At 36.4% G+C, this 25,224-nt stretch overlaps 1 protein-coding gene across 8 annotated transcripts in view; it reads right to left on the bottom strand.

Moving 5' to 3' along the window:
* Nucleotides 1-4,578: 4,578 nt before the first annotated feature.
* The window catches only part of TBC1D32 (TBC1 domain family member 32), a 91,146-nt gene continuing 70,500 nt past the window's right edge, over nucleotides 4,579-25,224 (bottom strand). For 5 of the 8 annotated variants that reach the window (XM_052781202.1, XM_052781203.1, XM_052781205.1 and 2 more), the window contains 6 exons: nucleotides 16,279-16,348; nucleotides 15,432-15,547; nucleotides 14,307-14,461; nucleotides 12,549-12,689; nucleotides 10,538-10,726; nucleotides 4,579-7,255 (listed from right to left, as the gene is read on the bottom strand). In XM_052781202.1, the coding sequence (XP_052637162.1) occupies nucleotides 7,136-7,255; nucleotides 10,538-10,726; nucleotides 12,549-12,689; nucleotides 14,307-14,461; nucleotides 15,432-15,547; nucleotides 16,279-16,348 (791 nt within the window). In that variant the 3' untranslated portion in view covers nucleotides 4,579-7,135. Of the gene's footprint in view, nucleotides 7,256-10,537; nucleotides 10,727-12,548; nucleotides 12,690-14,306; nucleotides 14,462-15,431; nucleotides 15,548-16,278; nucleotides 16,349-17,985; nucleotides 18,664-20,136; nucleotides 20,255-25,224 lie in introns of those variants that run through there. The other 3 variants (XM_052781204.1, XM_052781208.1, XM_052781207.1) reach the window with 3 other exon arrangements.

Genomic DNA, 25,224 nt, shown 5'->3' with positions numbered 1-25,224 from the left:
GTTCTACCTCGGATTTGTCCATCTTTAACTCCTTGTGTTGATTTTGTTTGGGGTTTTTTTTGTTACAGTTTGCCTAAAATGCAACAAAGGGAACTGGAAGAGATCATATCCCATTGATACTAACTGGATTTTTTTTTTTTTAATATATTTTAGGGATAGAAAGGTCAGATATCACAGGTTTATCTTACTGTATAACAGGCTGTGGAACTTAGAATAAATTATATCTTTTAGAATGGCACATGATCTAGAATAGTATGTATCTCAAAAAATCAGATCATGACTGAAAATATTGAGCTGATGATTTATTATCTTAAAAGTAACTTTATCCTACTGGATAGTTATCTTCATTGTAAAATGACAACCTCTTCCAGTCTGTTTCCACAGCTCCTCATTCCTAGATCTTGCACATTCTTGTTGGCAATGTGCTTTTCTTAGGGGGGGTGGTGGGGAGACATTTGGCTAGACTAAAAAGATGTTATCAGAAATCTCTTCTCCACATAGGCAATCACAGACAGTGAGCAAATCATCTTCTAACCATCTAACCTAATAATATTCTCTTGAATTGACTTATTAGGCTATGCCTCATAGGTCCTTAACTGTACAACAGTTATTTAGTATGATATTGTAGCTCTTTTCTCAGCCTTCTAATTTTTACACATGCTTCCTGGAAGTGTTGGGAATGGAACAGGACATTATTTCTTTAATAGTCCCTTATGTTATAAAGAGAGGAAAATTGTCTCCTCATTTACAAATTAGGATTTCTTTCTTAGCCACAACTCATAAATTTCTCTATTGGGACAGTATAGGATTCTTTTCGATAGCAAACTTACTTGTCTTTGTCACTGTCCATTCAAAACAAAGTCCTTCATGTTGTAAACATGATGTTTGGCCCCTGTTGAGATATATGACGTGGCAGTTGGCTGTATTAAAACGTGTGCATTCTAATTAGCCTGCTTCACCAACTGACCCAATCAATCTCCCTCACTTACTTATCTCAGTCTTTATTTACCTCTCTATCAGTTTTGCGGTCATCTGGACATGTTCTGAGAGAGACTGTTATGATTTCTCCCACATCACCAGTTTTGTTGCAGTTTCTGCTCGTGCAATTCCTGTTACATGTCCTTGCGCCGGTGTGTGGATAAGCCTGATGAACCTGCCCATTTCCTTAGGAAATGCAGCCTAAAGTAATTGCTTTCAGTGGTTGGGTTTCAGTAACGATGGCCAGTAATGTACCTTTTTTCTCAAACACTGACAGACTCCCAGTTTCCTTCCTTGGGAAGCTGCTGCTGTAACTCACTGGTGAGTGAGGGACCTGCTGTAATCTGAGCATTGCTCTTAGAAGGGACAGAGAACACACGTATCCTGAAACTCTGCTGGTGCTAACTCCATTCTTCTTGCCAAATTTCTTGCCATCCTTGAAGCATCATCCCTGTATCAAGACTGCAAATGATTGAACCGAGTACCTGTTCACTACTACTACTGGACAAGCAGTAAAGGATGATTCTCATGCCAGAGGTGATGAAACGCAAAGAGATTGGCAACGAAGCACTGTGTCACCACTGGGCGTTATACAACACCACAGCTTTGCCTGTAGTCTGGCATTTTGTAACTTCCATCTGAAAGTCAACACAGCAGTGCTTCTGCTTCTACTCTGTGTTGTGATCTCTTGTCATTAATGATAACATTATACTGAAATTCAGCCTGTTTACCAGGATCTTTTAATGTTACTCAGACTTAGCTCCTTCTGAAATCTATGGAATATTGCTATGGATCAGCTAGAAGTTACTTTAAGACAGCACAAAATAGTTTAGAGAAGCTGAGAATATTTATCTGTTGACCTAGTGATTGCTTGAGTTGGACATCTTAAAACAGTGGAAAACAGAGTTTAGAGTGTAACTATTTAACTTTGATCAATTTTTTTCCTACTAGATCTACAGGAGTTTTTTTTAACCTTCCAAATGCTTCCACTGCTAGTATTTCTCTTGTTGCACGAACACTATATATGGTAATGGGGAAACTGTTTCCACCTGCAGAACTATCTTTTTTACAAAAGCACGTAAGCATTACTTGTATTTTTTTAGATTGGTAGTCAAAGTTTTCAAAGGTAAAATAACTTGGCAAAAGGCAACATAGAAGACACGAATAGGTGAAAAATATTTTGATAGATTATAAATTTTATCCCAAAAGGCTGAGTCATGCTGCAGAGGCTGCTGAAGGAAGTGGCCTGGAATCTGCATGTCTCCTCCCCACACCCCCTGCCATGGGATGAGGAGGAGAATTGAAAGAAAGAAGTAAAACTTGTGGATTGAGATAAGAACAGTTTAATTATTGAAATGAAAAGTTAGTAATAATGATGATGAAAAGGAAGATAACAAAAAGAGAGAGAAATAAAACCCAAGAAAAGACAAGTGATGCACAATGCAATTGCTCACCACCCGCTGACTGATGCCCGAGCAGCGATCCGCCCCCCCCGGCCAACTCCCCCCAGTTTATATACGGAGCATGACGTTCTATGGTATGGAATATCCCTTTGGCTAGTTCAGGTCAGCGGTCCTGGCCATGCTCCCTCCCAGCTTCTTGTGTACCTGCTTGCTGGCAGAGCATGGGAAACTGAAAAATCCTTGACTTAGGCACTACTTAGCAACAACTAACAACTAAAACATCAGTGTGTTGTCATCAACCTTGTTCTCATGCTAAATCCAAAACACAGCTACCAGGAAAATTGACTCTGTCCCAGCTGAAACCAGGACAGTCAGGACTGCTGACAGCTTATTTGGGGGGGTGATGTCTTCCTACAACTGGCTTCTCAATTTTTCTAAGTTGGGGTTTTATTTAGTGTTTGGTTTTCTTGTTTTGTTTTGGTTTGGGTTTTTTTTTTTCCCCCATTATGTGTATTTTAAATCATGTTTATTTACACATTTTAGGTACAAGCAAGGACTCACTTGTTATCCTTTAGTGCTTGGACTGTCACTGGGGATTGGGAACAATGAGACAGCTAAAAACAACAGAGAGAAAAAGCCTGAGAGAGGTAAATACAATCAAGCTAGAAAGTAGGGAAAAAGTAGCTGGAAGAGGCAACCAGAAAAATACAGATAGATTTAGAGATAGAAAATGTCTACATCTCAGTAGAATCCAGTTCCCTGAAAGCAAATGGGGAGCTGAATGAAGGGAGAAATTTACATATAAGCCAGCAAAGCTAGATGAGGGAGTCTTCAAACCAGAGGTAATACAGCATGTGAGCATGTCTTCAGGTATCTATCTGTTGCTAAAATGGTCATTTGTTTTTAGACAGTCGTTGATCCAAGGAAGATGGCGTTGGTTTCCCTGACTGCCATCACTTCAGGCTCTGTTTCAGCCTACTTGTAACATGTGTCGCTGTCCTGTTTCTGTCATAGGGCACAATGGAATTTTATATTATAACCAGGTATTGAGATTTAGCATTTACATAGAATTTTCATGCAGTAAATGTTTTATAAATATTCTCTAATTAATCAACTCGGCACCTACATGGACTGCATGAAACTGTTGCTGTTTTGCAGATAGGGAAACTGCAGCTGATTGAATTGCTGGAGGCAATGCAAAAAGTGCTTTTGTCAGTAGCAGCACTTGGTACTCGGGCTGTTTGGTTTATATTTGTATTCAACTCATCTTCCTGATTATTGTGTACTGTACCTCTTTGCATTGATTTGATGCAATGTTGATGAAAGATATCCTTGTTGCTAAATTAGAGACGTGGGTTTGACGGATGGACCACTTGGTGGATAAGGAATTGGCTGGATGGTCACATACACGGACCTGTTGGAGCGAGTTCAGAGGAGGGCCACAAAGATGATCAGAGGGCTGGAGCACCTCTCCTATGAGGACAGGCTGAGAGAGTTGGGGTTGTTCAGCCTGGAGAAGAGAAGGCTCCGGGGAGACATTACAGCAGCCTTCCAGTACCTAAAGGGGGCTGACAAGAAAGCTGGGGAGGGACTTTTTACAAGGGCATGTAGTGATAGGACAAGGGGTAATGGCTTTAAACTGAAAGAGGGTACATTTAGGTCAGATGTAAGGAAGAAGCTCTTTACTGTGAGGGTGGTGAGGCACTGGGACAGGTTGCAATTCCAGTCCCTGGCAGTGTTCAAGGCCAGGTTGGATGGGGCTTTGAGCAACCTGGTCTAGTGGAAGGTGTCCCTGCCCATGGCAGGGGGGTTGGAACTAGGTGATCTTCAAGTTCCCTTCCAACCCAAAACATTCTATGACTTTACAAGTCTATGATATTAAGGGTTAGCCCTGCAGTGCCTCTCTCTTCTTTGATGGGGGATGAGGAATACAAAGTGGCAGCTATTTTGATGGCAAGAGTCCCTGGGTTATTCACATGCCTAGCACAAGAGCTAATTTTCCTGACAAATACCTGCTGCTGGTAAAGGAACTGATGACTTCGTAATTGGTAGTTTAATAAACTATGGTCTCTTTGAAAATGTATAGAATTTCTAGAAACACATATATATTAATGTTCTATTCACCACCTGGATGTTTGTCACTTGGTTATTTTGAGGTATATGCCAAAAACATTATTTTAAAAATAGGACACTGCTATTAAGGTTAAAATAACAGACTTTATGGGAGTCTTAGCATTCTTTGACCCTGGTGTCAGGCAAGTACTTGGTTCCATCAGTTGTCATAATTCTTTCCTCATACATGCCAGCCTCTTTTATTAATGTAGGTGAGCCAACACATTTCACAAAAGTCCAAAAATATTTAAAACATTTTTTTTCTAGACAGGAAAAAAAGCTAAACCCATGAACTTATGAAATGCACAGTCAGGAAGATAGAAATTAGTGGCAAAACCTTTGTCAGTGTTCACTCTTAGGTTGCATATAATTACAGAAATTTCACTGCAGCTTTTAACATATTTTATAATTTGAATTTGTGTGTGTGCTCACACATTCATTTTATTTAGTGAAGTTGTTTTTCAAGAACTTTGCAGTAATGCTTAATTTGTCTCACAGGAATGCGGCAGTGATATTGGATAAGTCTAAATTCAACATTTGTGGTTTCTGTTGGTCTTATAAAACATTTATTGTATCACAAATTCTAATCAAAATATTTTGAAATTCCAGACATTCTGTAAAGAAAATGTTATTGCAGGTGTTGATAAAACATAGTATTTTCCCTACTTCTTTAACCAAATAAAGAACTACTTAATGCTTAACTTTCACTATGTAAAATCATCTGGTAAAGTTGCCTACATACATAGGATGCATTTGTGGAATTTGTACTGCTTAGTTACTAAATTAACTACAGCAGGGACTTGACCAATTATGCTGGCTACCTACACTTCACAGTATAAAGACTTCTTCCTGTAAGAATACAGATGATAAGTAATTTTTTGCTAGAGAAGCTGAATCTTGTTTCATTTGATAAAGGAGCAATGTCATTGGAATCATCAAGGTACTAAGAGTCTGGCATTACAATGCACAGGGCAATTTACCAACTTCCTATGCAAAATAATTATCAAGACCAAAAATCTCTTTAAAGGTAATTGCAGGAACAGGGCATGTCACTCTAAATTGAAGTGGTACAACTATTACTTTGGCTGAAATGAAACTGAAATCCTAAGAAAGAATAGATGTCCTAATAAAAAGATACTCTTCCATTTCAAGACATTAGTATAACAAATTTTAATAACTGTTCTAATTTCAGATTTTCTTTCCATGTGACTATGAATTTCTGCAGTTAGTAGGCTATCATCATAAATGTCTACTTTTCATCTAACCTCATGGGGGCATTGTAAAGGTTACATTTCTACATGATATTTTCTTTTTTGGAAATTTTGATGCAGATCTGACTGACTGTATGAAAAATATTAAATGGCCACAGGATAATACCTTGTCATTTGCCATTTACATCCTTTGATTACTTGCAAATACTGGGGGAAGGCCTCCTGCTTGCCAGTAACTATCATTTTATCAGCCATAATTTCAATCAAATAGAAATGCAATTATTATTTTTTGACAAGCCAACTGTAGTATTCATTTTAGGACGATGCTGTCATCTACTTGAGTATTATTTAATGACTCAACATCATGCCCAGTGTTTTGAAATTTGGATTCAAAAAACAACTATTAACTGGTGCACAAATATATATTGATTTTTTAAATGATATTTAACAATGATACAATATAATATGGAAAAGAAAGCTGCTAGAATGTTTCCTTAGCTGGCCACTGACTGTTACCTAAAACCTATCCTTACAGGAAATGGGATGCAGCACTCCTCAAGAAAACCATGTTTCTTTTGAAATTGGGAATTTCAGTCAACTTACTTCAACGATGTTGAAGTTTTACTTACACTGCACTGGTGTTAGAAAATATCTAGCAGCCTTAATTCTTGCTTTTCATTGATGATGAAAGGCAAGCACAGATGAAGCTGCGTATTAGTTTTCCTGTCTGAATGAAACCAGAATCTTTAAAAACGATCATTTTCCAGAGATATGAAAACTAGGCCACTCAAGGACTTCTCATTCACTTATGCAGATAGAGACTGTATGTTACAAATAGATGTTTTATGACAAAATTATTTATTTAAAAAAAAAAAAAGACAGGAATATCAGTCTTTTTTCATTGCATGTGTTTGAACACCTCATTTTCTCAACTTTATCCACAAAGTGAGAACAGCTGCATAGAGGGAATTTGTTTCTCATTTGCTGACTTTTCATGCATATGAATATACACTAGGAGTTGTTTCTAAGAAAAATCACTTTGTCAGACCCTATCAAAATATGCAGGTTTTAGGACTGTGCTACAAGGAGATGACAATAATGCAAAGAGTTGGGAACAGGTTCAAGGCTTTATAAGGAAGACTTATGTTCTAAGGAAGACACTTCAGCACATCCTACAAGTGGGTTCTGAAGCTGCTAATGGAAAATGAGGCTGTGCATATAGCTTGTTTGGAAAAATGTGGTATTTTAGGTCATCAAACTTAGATTAAGTCCTTTTGCAAAAACTATATTCTGAAAACCCTCCTTACTTATTTTACAATATGTACATTTACACAGCATGATTTATTTTAGGTGAGACTGACATATCAATCAATCATCATCCTTTTAAAAGATGTAACCAAAACTAGAAAATAAAGTGCTTGTTTGCTTCATCTATGTATTCTGCACTCTTATGCTCCTCATGTCTTTCAGCAGCATAGGTCTGTAGATTGCCTCCAAGCTTTCCATGTATTCTAAATAATCACCCACTTGAAAACCATGGAGTGCTTCTTCCTGCACAAATACACACAGAAAGCAAGTATTAGCTAGGAAAAAAAGATGCACAACTCAAATTTAATGAATTCCAAGCTTCTAAAGATAGCTCATTTTGTTCTGCTTGTCACAGCCTGGGTGTTTAAAATACACCCACTTTAGTACATTTCATTTAGAAATAAAGAATTGGTAATAACCGCTTCCATACAGTTCTTTCTAATCACAGTCTTGGTAACAAATTTTTCAGGTGGACATTGTTCATCTCATTTTTAGAGAATATGCCATATAAAGATTTTTAAGGAAAACAAAATAAGCTTTAAGAAGGCAAAGCCAGGTACTAAAATATTTTTTTAAAAGATTTCTATACCAGCACATGGCATGCAAGAAGTTTGTTTATGTGGCTTTTATATCAAACTAGATTCTCAATAAAACCAGGAGAGTAACAGTAGATACTTGTTTTTAAAATCAATGATAAAGATCTTTATGAAGTGCTTAAATAAAAACAGAATAAACACTTCTGCATCACCACAAACGATTAATTCTTACCTATTCCAAAACTTAGGAGTAAAAGAAGGTGCCCTCAGGAAAAAGAAGCCAACAGGCCATGTTCCTTCTCGTGACTACTATATTAGAGGGAGAGGGAGGATGCACCGCAGAAAGCAGGGTCCTGAAGAACAGTCTAGGTAAAATGGGCGAATGTGGTGTTGCTTTGAACTGGAACAACTTGTGTGCCCACCATGTACTAAGCAGTATTACCACTGTTGGCAGCATGTGCTGCAAGCAGCTCTCTGGAGCCAGACAGTCTGTGTAGACACGTTGTATCTGCTGGTGTATTGACTGTGCATCTCTGCTACCTAGAATTCTCCTGAGAACATCCACTCAGGCTTGGAAGGCTGCACTTTGGCATCTGAACAGGAATTTAAGATGGTCTTTATATTTCTCCTCCCCTACTCACCAGGGAAAGCAAAGGCATGATTTTACCTTCCAAGTTGCTCTTCATGCTCTGTGCTGTGAGAAGGTTGGCTACAGTGGAAAAGAAAACTGACTCCAATAGAGAACTGTAGCAGGTATTTAATTCTTTTTCTTTTTTTTTAAGCAGTCAAATTCTATATTGATTAAATGTGCACATGTATTAAAGCATTGGTCAGCAACTTAGTTGTCAATAATATGGCCTATAATTACAGAAAATAAAGTGAAGAGTAGCTAAATTACTTACTGGCCTACACGTGCTATTACAACAAGTCACAAACCCTGTAGCCCCAGTTTCTCTATTTTATCCGAATGAAACCAATGAAACCAAGATAGTCAAGACGGGTTTACTGAGGTGGCAGGTTACGGTATTCTTAGTTCACATATGGAAATTACAAAGCTATGCACATTCATCCTTCCATGAAAGGATTAATAAAAGACCAAGCAATAAATTTAAAATTCAGTTAATGCTGAAACTTCAAGTTATCTCAAAGGGATCGTAACTGTTAGTAACCCATCTCGGCTAATAGAAAGAACCAGAAAAAGGGAAAAAACGTTCATGGACAATTCGTTACTTCTACTTTTGTCTTTGCACAGAGGAAAGGCAAATTATAGACTAATAGATGATCTCTTTCACAGGTGATCATCTGTTTTTTATCACTAGAAGGACACACTGAAAGGGTGAATGTTTTACTTATTTGAAGTGCTAGGCATAATGTCATCTGAATTGATAGCAAAGTTGTCTCTCCAACTTCTTTTTTCCTGTGCAAATGAAAGTATATTTATATTTTAAGAAAATATTTTTAATTTTAATAGCTAGCTGGGACTACTTATTAGATAATAGCAACGAAGGTGTATTGCTATCAAATCATCTTTTCATTACAGATATAAAGCATGTTAGAAGCTTAAAAATAGAAATTACTATTGGTTCTTGGAAGGAAAATAGGCAGCAGGACTTGTTCATATAGCAAATGACCATTGCTAGTATGAAGTTCGAGATGTGACATTACATTAAAAAAATATGTAATTAGTATTCAAAGGTTGTAGGTGTATTGGTTTTTTTTCTTAACTTTGTTTATGTTCTCAGAATAGTTTCTACTTCCACTTTTAAGAGAATTGCTCCACTAGAGTAATCCAAATTTGTGAATGTTGTGCTGAGAAATAGGCTAAACTTGAAACTGAATTTGGTTATTTCAATAAAAGGGCAGATGACTAATGCCTTTGCAAGTATTAAACCCAAGCAACCTCACATGAAGCCCATAATATAGCTGAAATTGAATGAATACAATGACAGAATAATTTTTTTCTTTAGATTAATTAAGAGCTATCAAAACCAAGAGTACAGTTCAAGTATGCTATTAACTCCTCTTTATCTGCAGTAGTCACTCAATGAATTGTAAATACTCCAGTAGTGCATTAATATACAGTATTTCTCATTAATTTAACAGTACCATGTCAAATTTTTGGCCTGTTTATATTGTAGGTGACAACATACAAATTCTCTCTTTTATAATTTACATAAACTATCCCATCAAGATGAAATAGTTTGTAAGCCACATTGACCAAAACCAGGTCAAACAAAACAATTCACTTATTAGACTCTGTACCAAACATTTTCAAGGAAAATGACTGAGCTGACATATTATTCATATTTAAGAACATCTAAGTTGGATGCAAACTAGTCAGAAAACTATTGTTGTTAGGACAGACTAAGACGCAGATATATAGCTCTCAAAAGAATTTTGACTGGAGTAAAAAAAAAAAAGACCAGAGAAAAAACCCCAGACATGTCTCTGGGAAGAAGAGTCAAATATTTTTATCTATTCATGACTGCATCTATAGCTAAGCAGTACCCTGCAAAAAGAATCCAATAACCAAATGTAATTTATAATATGGCAAAGAATGTGAAATTGTCAGGCTGGTGGTTGTACAGGAATTGGCATCTGTTCAAAATAACAGCTCACTGAGCTTTGTGCCACATCTCTTCAAACTTCAGTAGGAGACCACTGTGTAAACCCACCTTTCTGGAGAACATCTAGTTTAATGAGATTGAAGCCACGTAGAACTGAATCAAATGCCCTCATGACTTAATGTGGCTATTTACTTTGCTTACAAAGGGAACTGATTGGGACAAAATGCAGGAAAGCTATTCTCTGGAAAATCCTATACCACAATTTCCTGCCAGGAAGTAAATAAAATTAAAGTATTATTTCACTCACTTAAGATCAGTAAGTGAAATTCAGTAACAGCTTTGGATTAAGTAACATACCTATCTTCGGTATCAAGAGCTTTGCTTCCCTTCAGCAATTGAAAAATTAAAAAAGAAACACTTACTTTAAGAAAAACCTGGAGATCTTGGTCTTCGGTGTGCTTCAGGATGTCTTGCTGTAGGTGTCTGAACACAGAAATACACATATATATTTGATAATCAGGACCAAGGAAAATACATATAGCAATGTAGTGACAGATCTCGCTCCAGTCCATGTAATTCCAGAAACACTGAGTTATCCATTGCAGACAAATCTAGATGAGAATGAAGTTATATATAATTAAATTGCTGTAGACATTCAGTCATAATTGATCAGCTTTATCTCTTTTCTATACTACAGATCCTTTCTCCTACAACATTACCCTACTTATGAAAATAAAGTACAGAAGAAGCCAAGAATCACCATTTTTTAAATCACAGACTCTGAATAGACTTTCAGTGAGTTCTGCTAAATATTAACACCCTGCATCCATGCATCTCACTTATCTGAGTATATTCTGGCAAATCCTGAGGTTGAGACATAAAACTCAAAGTCCAATGAAAGCGAAGGTGATTTTTTTTCCAAGATTTTTTTAAAATATGGCCTAAAGGGTAATGAGGGTGATGAAGGTGTTGAACGTGGACTTTCCTTTAAATTAAAGTAGTTCTTTGCCTTACAAATGAATGTTAGTTAGGCCCTTCCCTATGACACGTTTTCTTTTAATGAAGTGAGTATGGAACACACATAGTGACTCCTTTTTCCAGTTCTAAATCACAATGTATTAAGATGTGTACAGCAGATTTCATTTAATTCTAGACCACAAATCTTCTGCTAATCAGTCCTTAAAGTGTTTAAAAATAGGCAGCAGCAGAAGTACCAAGATTCTAATTAGATGACAGCAGCCATACTCTGGCATTAAATCTGTTTTCAGGTATTTATTGATGCACACAAGCACTTAAATACATCAGAGTTGTTTTCCCAGTTCAGGGTTTGTTTGGTTTTAATCCTGCAGTAGAACTGCAAAAATCACACAGAAGCTACAGTGGCACCCACCAGTGGCTTTTCAGTAACACGTTAAATAAAAAAAATCCCCAAATAAAAAAATCTTTCAGTGGTTTAGAACAATAACTAGTCTATTATTAACTGAGTGCAAACAATAAAAAAAAGCATACTGTATAACTCACGCAAGAATAGTTGAGGAAGGAGTGACTGTCCCCGTGTGTTTTCCCATGCCAAAATGGGAACCTTATTATAAGCACCTCACTCCTATCTCCTCTCCTCAAAGACCAAGCTGACTGTTTTAAGCAGTATCTGTACCACACTGGCATCTGGCCCCATTAAGAAGTCTCTTAAGCTGCAAATCTTGTGGCAAAAAGGAAGTTTGAAGGCATAAGATGAAAAATATTTTTCTTGCCTTGGAACAGCAATAAGCTTTCTTACTGTGGTGAGAGGTCCTTTGCATTGGCAATCTAACCTATTATTGCATGAAGCTGTTTACGCTTCATCATGACTGTAGTCTTCACAAGTAATGCTCCACATATAGCATTCCATATTACCAAAGAATTGTAGTAAGTAGGTAAAATGAAAGCTAACATTATGGGTAAATATTATTCTTTAGTAACTTCTCTTTAATATATAAGAATAGTGTGTTCTCTGATTGTAATAGTTATGGTAGCTCATATAAAATTAATTTTGCTCTAGTATCACCTGAACTGCTTCCTATTATACACCTATACCAAATTACTCATTTCCCTCCTATGGAAAATTTAGAAATTATTCCAGGGAATAAGATATTTTATTTATTTTTAATGATAAATCTGAGGTTTTAGTATATATTATTTTTATGGAGTTTTCTGCATGAACATATAATGGAAGGTCATCAGCTGCAGTACACTGTCATTATTCTACCAAAGTCAGTTGCTTTCTATTTTCAGATGCTTTAAGTCACTATGCATTCTATACTATCTCTTACCCCCAAGTTTCATAACCACCACACAAGTGCTGTATAGAAAAACCACAGTAGTTCCTGAATGTCCTTGATTTTGTGGATTTCAGTCAAAAAGCTGATGATATTTTGATATGTTTTCATCAGTTACCTGGGATGGGGTGAAACCAGACATGTGGAAGGCTGAAAAGACAAGTGGCAACTCAGCTTTCAGCAACATTTCAATGTGGTGAGCACTGCAAAAATAGACTGGATGGATGCCAGATTCCACTGTGGTAATAGGCAGGTGCATCTGATTAACAACAACAACATCATCAACAACAACAAAATTGAGGAAAAGGGTTACAGACTACAAAAATGTGTTATTTTAAAATACCTTGCTGAGAACAATATCTTACAAGTAAACGTGTATATTTTTATATAAGTCATGCCAGTTATTTTAGAGACAGGAACTAGAATAAACGAAGAAGCTGGTGCTACCTACCATCAGGAAAAACATGTAGTTATTAAACTAAAGACAATTAAAAGTTAGAAACTGTTATTAAATAGATCCTGACTATTCATTTGCATTAGCAATCTAGATCTTTATTGCATGTAAGCTTTGTCAAAGCAGGGATGGAGAAACCATTGTATTTTAAACAAAAGAACAGAAGGGAAAAAAGACTACTTTCTGTTGGATTGTTTTTTTCCCCATCTACTGATGGATAGAACAGAACTTCTATGGTATTTAAAGTTGTTTTCTGTGTGCACATTTCTTTGCAGTATGCATGGCTGGTAGAATTTCACTATTTTGTGCAGCAAAAGGAGGAACAGAGGTTTTATCAGTATGGCAAGTTCTGGATATCAGTGCCTGGTTTCTAGGTAATGAATCCTTGGCTTGATGCTAGAAGGCCAAGGTACATCCTTTGGAATTTTCCTCCTTCCTGCAGTAGGCAGCATCACAATCCACTGGTTGGATAATTCCTCATTCATGTTTTGACATTTTATTTTAGTTTACATTCTGGTAGTTATGCAAATAGGTTAATTATTGAATTTTCTCTTTGTGTTTTCAAGACACATTATGAAAAAGAAATCATTTAGGTATTGAGAATGAACACTAGCACTGCAGCAACCTGCCTGCAATGCTGGTTAGTTCTTGTATGGAAGACGACACTGACGTTTCTCAGCACTGATGGTGTTCAGCACAATTATATTCACACAGCGGAGCAAAATTTCGTTGTGCTGGAACAACCTCAGGGCTGGACTCAGTGCTGAGTGGACCAATACAGTCACTTCTGGTGACAAGACAGACCCATGCACATTAATACAGAAGCTTGAATGTAGAAGCGATATGGAATCTAATCCGTGCTTCTTATACCCCAGAGTTCTCTAGCAAAGACTACAGTTGTCTTATAGTTTATGTTCAAAATATTCAAGACAATGTGACAATGTACAAAGTCAAACTGGAAGGGTTTTATTTTAAATAGATGGAATCACCCCTGGTGAAAGATGGAAATGATATTTCTTATACTACAAACTTGATCCAAAATACTAATAATTTAAAATTGTCAAGCATTCAGTATTTGGGCAGTAATAATTTTTAAAATTCACTAAATAGATTCTAGTGTATTTAGTAAATTTTAAAACTGATAGTTTTACTAAAAAAATCAAAAGGATGGACTTGCACACTGACTGTAGTAATAAAAAAAAAGGTCATTCAACAGTATCGCAGCCTTCATACAGAATTTAATGCCACTAACAAAGTTTACTGCCAGCTTTAAAATTCAATAACATTGCCCTTAATATCAGCCCACCTGTTATCCCACTACTTTTAAACAACCATTTGAGCAAATGTCAAATCTATATTTTTCCAAGAGAATTCTTCAGGGTCATGTATTCAGTTAGAAAGAAACAGTTTTTAAATCCTTACAGATATATGCAGTCTTGGTAGCCAGAGAAATGCTGAAACAAGAAGACGTGAAAATCGTTGAAGAAACATCAGTGTCTTCTCCCCATCCCCTGACATTATGAGGAAGATAGAAGACGTAAACCAGTCGTAGCCAGCATAGCGCTCCCTCAAGCAGCCTGCGTGAAAAGGTTAAGGAACTCAGCCAGAGATCTCCTCGCTGCCCTGCAGGAACTGCAGCCCTCCTCCTCCTCCCCAGGCCCATTCACACAGAGGCAAGAGGTGGTTTGTTAGAGATGACACAAGGGGAATATAGCTGCACAGAAGGCAGCTTCTTGAGGCACGGCTGCCTCTCAAACTGAATTAAGAGAAACTGTTTAAGCTATTTTCCCTATACACCACTTTTTTCCCAGTCCATAAGTAGTCAAGCCAAATCAACAAAAGTAAACAAAAACCAAGTAAATGCAAAAAAACCCCACACCAAAACAAGCGTGCTTATAGTACCAGAAAGGAGAATGGTGGAGGAGGAAAACAGGAGTTGTGAAGATTATGGAAAAAAACCCCTGAGGTAAAAGAAAAGCTTTAAAAAAGAGATTAAGCATATTCTGACTAATATACCTGAAGTGTATTTCAATAGTGATATGTAAGTCTAACACCTGAAGAATATAGCAAAGTTTGTTGGGAAGGGGTATCTGTTTTATTTTTAAAAAAAGTTGCACAGTAGATTTAAAAGAGTCGGAAGTCATAACACTCCTGTTGATCAGATTACAGCCACATATCATTACACGGGCAATACCATTAACAATGTTGGTATCACGGGAGTATCACCAATACTCATTAATGCTCAAAGGTGCATTGCTGCAGACTCTTTATCACATACAGAAAGATGTGATCCTACTCCAAGACAGTTTATGACAAAAATGAATGAGACTTACAATTTTAACAAAGTATGGGAACAAAAGGGTGAAGATTTTCTTGAGTGTGTGGGGTGTGCATTTTAAATTACCAAAATTTCAAAGTAAAAGTGTTGCTTTTTTTTTTCTTTCAGTATGTTTTACACATTTACACCACCATCAAAAGCCCAAACTGAGAGTTCAAATGCCACTGGCATTTTTAGGCAATATAATTTATGCCACCAAGGAAGGATACAAAGTGAGGATACCACAGTTCTTTGCTGTTTTTTCAGAAATTTCTCACAGTTCATTAACACAAAGCACAGCCCATTTTCAGCATGTTCTTTTAGCAAGTTTAGGTATTTTCCATATCTAGCACAAAAAGTTAAAAATGAAAACTGTTTAAAGGTTAAATATTTAATTCCTAAAAAGCAAGAGCTCATATTTAATAGGCTTGTGAAAGTTAAGCTGTCATAACGCACCAAACATCTGCTACTCAGTGTTACAATTCCTCACCTAAATTCCTTGTAGTTCAGTTTTAGAGACTGTGGTGGTAAGGACCAAGTACTCTAACAGAGACTACACATTTTCTTCATGTACCTTATTTAGAATTCCATCTAAGTATATTGTATGTGTAATTATTAGCATCAGAATTCAAATATTAATGCTAAAGATAACAATCTGTGGAAGTACAGATGTATTAGCTTTTCCTTCACCATGGCTCTGAAAATTACCAGCCAAATAAAATGTTGTTTAAATGGCATATAACTAAGCTTAACTAAACAGAACCATTTAGAGAAGTAATGTGAGGAAAAAAAGACACGTAACTCAGGATAATGTGATTTTATGGTAAATCTCACTAACAAGTTACAATTAGCCTTTACAACAATAAAGGATAATAACCTATATAATCTGTAAAGATAATTTAATTATGTACTAATACCTTTTTCATTTTCAAAGTTAGAATTCATTTTCTTAAAGACGATCTTTAGATTTAAACAGTACTAAGCATTGAGTTGACGGATTAAATATCATTAAAGTCACTCCATGAAAATCAAACAAATCCTAGAAATACACTAGGGAAATATTTTAATACCATGTACCTGACTGTCATTTCAACACCAAGCTGCTGCACAGATGAAAGGCTTTCACTCTTCACATCTGCATCCATGGCTAAAACAAAAGAAAAAACATAGTAAAGTATTATGATAAATATGATTTTAACTGAATAGTAATGTAAAACTTCTTTTATGTATGAATACCAAATCTGGAGAACTGTTTCTTATTTGAAATAAGTTTAGCAGTGTTTGCAAAGGATGCGTCAAGAACCTGCATTCTTCATGTACAGTTTGTTTGGTTTTTTTTTTATTAAAATCACCTTCTTTATAAGGAAATCTTCGCTGTTAGTATGGTTATCAGTAGCTTTACAGCATGATGTAAACAAACAACATCTTTTTCAGTCCCAATTCTTAGTAGAGCTTTGTCCTTTCTGGCCAAGAAATCAGACAAAGCAGCATTTTCTGATCTACTTTCTTCCATTCCAGTGGCCTTAAAGTCTCCTAGCTGTAAAACCAACTTTCTTAACAAAAATTCTATTTTGATACGAATCACAGAAAAGAAACTTTATAGCTGATGGATCTAAAAAATCCTGTATTTATGCGCATTGTTCCTTCACACAGTAATATATATCCCATTTTCTGCATTTGTTTAAATTAAAAATCCAAGTTAGACAAATTAATAAATCATGAATTAAAGCAACCTCTATTGTAATATTTTCCTCAAAATTTTAAATTCTAAATGCAATTAAAAATGGGGCATTGTTTCTCTTGTGTACATATATCATGTACCTCAGGAAAAAAATTACAGTCCCATAATATCACGTGTTACAAAGCTGAGGGCTTAAGACTTTAATATAATTCTTTCAAAGTGCTACTTAAAAACCAATAACAAATGAAACAAATAAATAAAAAAACCCCTAACAACAGACATAATTTGTTAAAAATGTAAATAACAGATATGGCAGCAGAAGTTAAGATATATTCATGTAAGTGATAAATGTAAAAATCTGATTAAACAGACACACAGTAACTTAATATGTATTTTTTTCTATGTCCTTCTCAGACAGAGAAATCAAACTGAAGGATTCCCAGGTGTCCTGGTTTCAGCTGGGACAGAGTTAATTTTCTTCCTAGTAGCTGCTATAATGTTATGTTTTGGATTTAGGATGAGGATAATGTTGACAACACACTGATGTTTTCAGTTATTGCTAAGTAGCGTTTAGACCAAGTCAAGGATTTTTCAGCTTCTCACGCCCAGCCAGCAAGAAGGCTGGAGGGGCACAAGGAGTTGGGAGGGGACACAGCCAGGGCAGCTGACCCAAACTGGCCAAAGTGGTATTCCAGGCCATGTGACGTCATGTCCAGTATATAAACTGGGGGGAGCTGGCTGGGAGGTGCAGATCGCTGCTCAGGGACTGGCTGAGCATCAGTCAGTCGGTGGTGAGCAATTGCATTGTGCATCACTTGTCTGTCTTGGGTTATATTTCCCTCTCTTTCTGTTAACTTCCCTTTCATTGCTGCTATTATTATTATTATTATTATTAATAATAATAATAATAATTTATTTCAATTCTTAAACTGTTCCTATCTCAACCCACAAGTTTTAGTTGTTTTCAATTCTGGATAATGAACTAAGTGTTAGGGTCATGAGAAATTAACCCTGTATTTTGACAAATAGATTTATACATAAGAAAAATCAACTGGTCTTTGAGTAAAACAAATTTATTCAATAATCTGATGGGATTGAAATAGCAAACTCACATCAGAGAGGTTTTTTTACCCAAAGAACAGAAGTTCAAATATCTTCTGCATGGCATACCAGCAACACAGTATTTGGAGGAATACATATAAAAATCACAGGGCATTTCAGTTAAAAACCCACAAAGATGAGTGACACAGTTCATATCTTTTTACAGCTCTTCTTCCAAGTTACTTGTTTACTCAGGCTGCAACTACCATACTAAGTCAATTCATTTTCAGGTTCCTGTGTGCAACTGTGAAGGCAAGAGGCATACTTATATCCTAGAAACCAGGGGGAATTTGAATGAGTTGGCTACGACTGGTGGCTAATTCAGTCCTGACACGACCATATTTAATGGCAGGAGAGAGGCAAGCAGTGTAACAACCTCTAAGCCACATGGAAGCCCTGCGTCCATTTTGAGGTGGATCCTCCTGTGGGTGGGAATGCAGGAACTGGTATCCCAGTCCAGCAAGGGTGTAATGAGGAACAGCTGTATCACAACCCACAATCTGACCCCAGTTTCCATTCTGTAACAGTTTACAGCAAGGACTGAATGCTTATTTCCCATTAACATTAAAAGAACATGACTGATTTCATTGATTCTCATTGCCTTTTCTTCTCTGTTGTAACAATTTCTTAGTTGCTGAAAAGAGTTTTCTCCTTATCAGTTTTCCTTTTGATATTTTCCCCTGTATTGTGAAAGAAGATAAAATTAACAGAGTTTGGATTGAATAATAATTCTATATTACACAGTACCTCATCAAGGCAAAAACTGGCAAGTACACCAGTGTATTTGATATAATCATAGCTCCGCATACTAGGCAGTCAAGTTGCTGCCAATCCACAACTCACAATGGGAACACACAAACTGTGGTTCTTTGTCCTGGGTCAAAAGTTTTGATTTTCCATTTTGTTTACCAATTAATGCACTGGGAAGACTAGGCTTTAGAAAACTATAAAGTAATTAAGAATACACAAAGGACAACTTCCCACTGATTAAAAACTGGACCTAGAAACCATAAATGTTCTAATAACAATTTTCTAAGCTTAATAAGTGGAATATTGAAATACTGCATATTGCAATCCATGGATAAAAAGTTGACTAGTAAGCTTGCAGGAGTATGTTGTGATTGTACTATTGTAATGATGCTCATACCTCTGATTTAATACAGTGAATTTAATTTTCTACAAAACTCATTTGACAGATATTCATCAATATACCTGATATAACTGTCTTGAAACACAATGGGTTTCATAACAAAAGGCATCGACAGATCAATTTTCTAAATAAGAATGCTGTTTATCCTCAAACAAAGGACAGAACACCTCTCTGAACTGTGAATTAGATAACAACATGATACAGCACTGTGGCTATTATTAAATGGAATGAACAACATGCTTTGGCAGCTTGCTTTTCATTTATCTAATAAAACAAAAAATTCTATGTTGAACAGGTATTTTACACTTCTTTCTTTAAAAATGTGAAACACTGTAAAATAGAAATTAAGCCAAAATTAAACTAGTGACTTGAAGGATATCAGATTTCACTAGAAGCTGATTTACAATTAAAAAAAAATTATTATAATAGAAAGTTGACTTTATCTCTCATCTCATTGTAAAATGCATTAAAAAACCCACAGCAGTAAGTATGGACCATTTTTAAGTATAAATTATATACTTTTTTTAGCCTTTTTTAGCCATGCAACTGCTCTTCATATTAGTAATCTAACACACACACACTTCATATAAGCTAATCATAAGAAACACTGGTATGCCTGCTCTCAAATCTTTTTTTAAATCCACTATTTAACACAATCTTGTTCATTCAAAAGAGAAAATGCTTCCTTTGAAACATCAAGGACTGTAAACTATTAATTATCAGTGATAACTTTAAACAACAACAACAAGGTACACTACACGTGAAAAATTTTAGAATATTATCTTTTTCTACAAGAAAGAAGTATTTCTTTTTCTGACTTGGTAATCATCTCCCTCTGGTTTCCAATCCTCCTACCACTAAATCAAATTCAGTGTTCCACAGAGAACCAAAAAGAGAGAATTAGGACCTCTGCTGCTTGAGTGGGGAAGCAGTGAGGGTCAGGAGCAGGGCAAAGGTGGCAAAGAGGGCTCACTGAGCAACTTGTCCCACCTGGTTCAGTTAGCCTAAATCTGGGATTCCTAGGTAAGGCATGCTTCACTGTCATCGCCTGTCTAGTCTTCATCTTTAAAGAGAAGCAATCCTGTGCATCCTGGATAGTTCCAGACGCAAATCAGGGGATCCTGGGGAGAGGTGAGGATTAACTTTGGCTTACAAACAAGCTCTTTCCTCATTTATTATTTATGCTCTTTCCTTATTTATTTATTGCAAAAAAACCTAGTGATGGAGAGGAATTAGAAGGTTTTTATCTTGTGTCAATAAGAAAAGATGGGCTGATTGTCCTCTGTGGTTTTTATCTTCCAGGTCTTCCTGCAAAACTCTGAGCAATCGTAAATCTCAAAAGCAATTAGGGGGAATGGGAAGAACAGGATGAAGGGAAGATGGGGAGCAGCTCTTTAAGCAATCTTAGTGTTTCCTTGCTTCAGGGTCATGACTGGTCATTCGTACTAACTCTGATCATGCCCACTTCAAGCATCTCAATGGGCAGTACTTCTCAAAATGTTTTGTAGCATTCATGCAAAGCACGGTCCCATAAGGCATGATTTGCAAAGGCAATTATGTATTATTATTAAACTCAATCTATAGCTACAGACACTTTAAAGTTAACTGGCATGCACAGTCCAGTAGTATTCTTTCTGATCAGACTAGACTTCAATCAACTTTACAACTCCTATGAAAGATTGCTTTCTTATTCGTTTTCCTCTCTTACCACAAAAAAGCTTTTATGTGTTTAAGTCAGAAAATGGGCTACATCATTGCATTTATGCTGAAATGACAGGATGCCAAGCTGAAACAGCTTTACAGCATATCTCATCAACTTTAGGTAATAATTAATTTACTTCCCTGTTTAACTGCTGTTACCCCAAAGAAACTACTGGCTTCCCTTTTGTGTTAAGTGAAGAAAATTACTAAAGCTGTTGCTCACATTATTTATTTAGCTTTTTCACTTCCCAGTGCCCAGGCCACATGTTTTTATGGCTATATAAATAATCTTTGCAAAATGTTAAATTTTAACTTCAGTGATGGTAAGAAAGATTAGTTTTCTTTGTATGGATGGAAAATACTTTTGATTCAAAGGAAGCACGCAAGTAACAATACTGCAAACACCTGAAAATCCCATGATGGCCAGAGCTACCTGCATAATTCCTGCAGATGCTTCAAAAAGCTTTAAAGTACGTAGTTACATTTGCTATCAGATCTCTAGTCCTTGGCTTTGCCCATATAAACTGAAATTGTGGAACTCGCAACTTTTATTTTTACCAAAAAAGCAGGTTTTTTTACTTACTCTTCAACAGGTTAGGTACCTAACTGTCAGTGGGCAGGTGCCCAAGTAGTCAGTATGGAACTTTTATGTTTTGTCAGTACCTATCCTCTCTCCTTCTGATATCCTTATGAAAGTTTTCCATTTTAAAACATTACTTGGACTTGGGGCAGAAGTCATACGTTTCTCACTGTATTCTCTTCTGCCATTTTGCTACCATTTTTTGATGGTGTCATCTCCTCCACCAGGCTAGTCATCTAGAGCACTTCTGACAGTCTGAATCTCATATTCATTGTTAGAATTGTCTATAAAAAAAAATCCTATTTCAAAGAAAAGTATTATTATTGTTGGATTTGAACTGTGAATGGAGACAATGTAAATGAGATCCAAGAATAATTGCTGGAGAATGTTGTTGGCTTCTAATCAGAGCTAGATAATCTCATGTGCAATTCCACCTTGACTATTGAAAGTATCTGTTATGTCGTCAGTACGCTTGTCATAACAATACAAGATCAAAATATTCATATCTAGAACTTTTTCTTTATGTATTGGTCATCACAAAAACTCAAGCTATTTTTGGCGGCATCATCATCAAGAATGAACCACTTTTTCAGTCCAGTTACATATAACTGGCAAAGGGCAAAATGCTTATTCCTAACAGCATCTTTAGAGTGGGCAGCCATCTTTAAAGAATTCCATTCACCAAATGATGCAGGAAGAAGGGAAGAATGCCCTTCTTTCTCCTTCCCTTTCAGCCCAATTTGGGGTTGTAGTCCTGTATTTCTCATTTGCTACTCCTTCTGATCAGCTCTATACTGATAACTTCCCACTGGTGTTTTTAAAATTTCTCAGTTCATTACCCAACCCACCTGACCCTTAGAAGATTAAGAGCTCATTAAACAGTAGAAAGTTCCTATGAGATTTTGTTCAGTCAGAGAACTAAGCCTCATCTAGAGAGGGAACACACCGTGACTTTTGAGTTTTACGGCCAAGACCCAAAATCCCTGAGGTTCTGTCCCTTTGGCAGTACATGGCAGAGCTGTTTCAGAGAAAAAGTCCAGTGGAAACAGAGAACTCAAATGCAAAGTCATCTGCGCAACCAGAGCTACGAAAAACCCCAGTTGATCCTGAAGGGTCGTAGCATTTCCAAGTTTGGGCAGTCTGCAACACAGGGTGGAGATCAATTAAGAAGTCCAGACACCAACATATTAGATGACTCTGCAAGTGGAGTTCTTTGAGAAATGGGTTTGTTGGAACCTTGAGAAAACTAATACATTTCTGCAAAGCACTCATGTTGCAATGAACTGGAATGTGCTAACAGGAAGAGTAAGTGGCTATTTTAGCAACTTCATATCCCCAGTGCATCATACCTATTTTACCACTATAGCACATTTCAGTTTCTTGCCATTCTATTGCCTATTACAGCTAGACATCAATGATTTGGTTTTCAATGGTTTCTGGGTTGTTTTTTTTGGTTTGTTTTTTTTTTTTATTAAGAAGAAAGAAAAATAAAAGCAACCTAGTAAGTATTAATTCTGGGAAAGGGGATAGCCAGAGTTCATTAACATTTAACGTACATACTGTATGTTATTTCACTCATCTGAATCCACATCACAGCAGTATCATTGCTGCTAGCAGAAAGTAAACTTCAAGTAAGATTTGTGTTACCGTTTATAATTAAACACTGCAACTGCATAGTCGTTTATCAGGTATCTTTCCTTCTCTCATCTCGAAAATGATAACAACCCAAACTAATTTGATTTTTCCATATTTGCAAATTTTATAATAGACTGAAATCCTGAGGGATTCCACAGCAGATGGATGACTGTGTTATTCTAATTACAACTACCGATGGGTTTAGAAAGCTGTCATTTTTTAAGATAATCAATTTCTCATTTCAAGAGACATGATAAACACTGAATATCTATGCATTGTACTGAATCCACTTTCATGAAAATTGTGGCTTCTCTTCATTAAAATTAAACAACTATTAGAAACTGTTTTTCAGTTCCTCAGACCCAAATTTATTCAAGAGAATGGTGGACACACGCAATTGCCAAGTGCATGTTTGGCTTACTTAGATGTGCAGCTAGAAAGATGCATTTGGAATATAGTTTACCTTCTAACAACTCATTAGCTTTACCTAATTCAGAAAAATGTCTCTACTGTAACAGCAGTTTTAGCATTTGACTTAGTGCTTATACATACATATATGGAAAAGATACTGTGAAATACCATGGCATTCAATAATTAATTGCTCTCCTTGGAGAAATTCCAACCCTTCATACACATCAGCAGAAAACCCCAGGAAATGTATACAAATCTGATCAATCATTATTCAGTCAGTGAGAAACCTAATTTTAAGCAAGTAAGGTCTAAAGATTTGAGTGTGTTTTGTTTGTCCCTTCTGTACAAACATAGGAAGCATAATACAGACTTGGGTTCTCAAAGCGCATTCCCTGTCTTCATAGGAATGCCACGCTGTATGTTTCGTGATGTAAAAAAGAACCTGAAATGAGTGTTAATTTAGCTATACAACTGATTCTTACAATCAAGACCTTTTACTGTTCCACAGAGGAGTATGATCATATATTCAATTTTAAAGCCAGATTTTTGTTTCACTTTCCTGTCAATCAGCATGAATTTATTGGTCTAAACTAGTTTCCCTGGACAACACTCATTGCTATACCTGTCTGAAAAAGGTGCTATGAAATTTTAGTAACTATTTTCCTATAAAACTTAAAGAAACCCTTGATGAAATATGCTGTTTGCCTGAGCAACACTCTTTCCTGGACTGGAGAACTTCACAAAAAGCATCTGTGATCGTGGTGTTGCTGGCAAGGAAAGAAAGCACTAAGACAACACCAGCCCTTTGCCTACATTTCACATAAGTTTCTTACCACCAGACTATTGACTATCCTTGAGAAGGCTTCTCACTCTCCCATTTCCAAGCTTGTCTTCATTAAAGCACACGGAATATCAAAAGCATTTGTAAATGAAAATTGCTCATCAGCCAACCCTTCAATTTTGGAACTTTTATTTGAGAACTGAACAGGCAAATTTATCCAGAATTAATATCCAATAGTGCCTGTATAAGACCGAATGAAAAAAATATTCAGAAAATACAAAAAGGAGTATCATACAGACTGGGTAATTTTATCATGGAAAGAAAAATCTGTCAAGCTCAAAAAAATCGAGAATTGAGGCTTTTATTATGTTATCTCTGTTTTGTTTCTGTACCTATTCTTTGGGATTTTCCATTCTAAAAAATTAATGTATACAATTGTCACAGGATTTTCAAACCTGGTGTTTCTTCAGAGTGGGCATTACATTTTAGATAAATAATGTAGTGTTGTTGCCACCTCCACCTAACCAATGGCTCATGGTGAAATCGCACATCAGTGAAGTGGAAGATCCAAGTTCAACCTTCCTGAACATGTTTTAAATCCTAGCTTTGACCAAAAGGTTGAGAAGAGTGGATTGAAACTAAGGTACTCGACATCTGAGCGAACAGAGTATGGACTACTGCTTCCCTTTGTTAGAGTTCTTCCACACTGGATGGAAGCACTTAGCTGTTATGATTAAGAAAAAGCAGGATGCTGTCTTTGCTGGGCAAGGCATCCACTTGGAGGTTGCACAGTTGACTTCTGTTCCTCCTCTAGTTAGTTTTTGCCTTATTCAAACCAAGCAGGTTTTCCTGTTTTTCTAACAGGAAACACTAAGATAACCTTGAACAGTTCGGTCTGCGGGCTACACTGTTCTCCAAAGAAATGCAACATAGGCATTCCCCAAGACAGAAAAGAAAAATACACCTGGGCCTTCTGTATCATT

Source organism: Harpia harpyja, chromosome 3 (assembly GCF_026419915.1).
Source record: "Harpia harpyja isolate bHarHar1 chromosome 3, bHarHar1 primary haplotype, whole genome shotgun sequence".
Taxonomy (NCBI): Eukaryota; Metazoa; Chordata; class Aves; order Accipitriformes; family Accipitridae; genus Harpia; species Harpia harpyja.
Note: the sequence above shows the minus strand (reverse complement) of the source record. Positions and strands in the feature narration are given on the sequence as shown.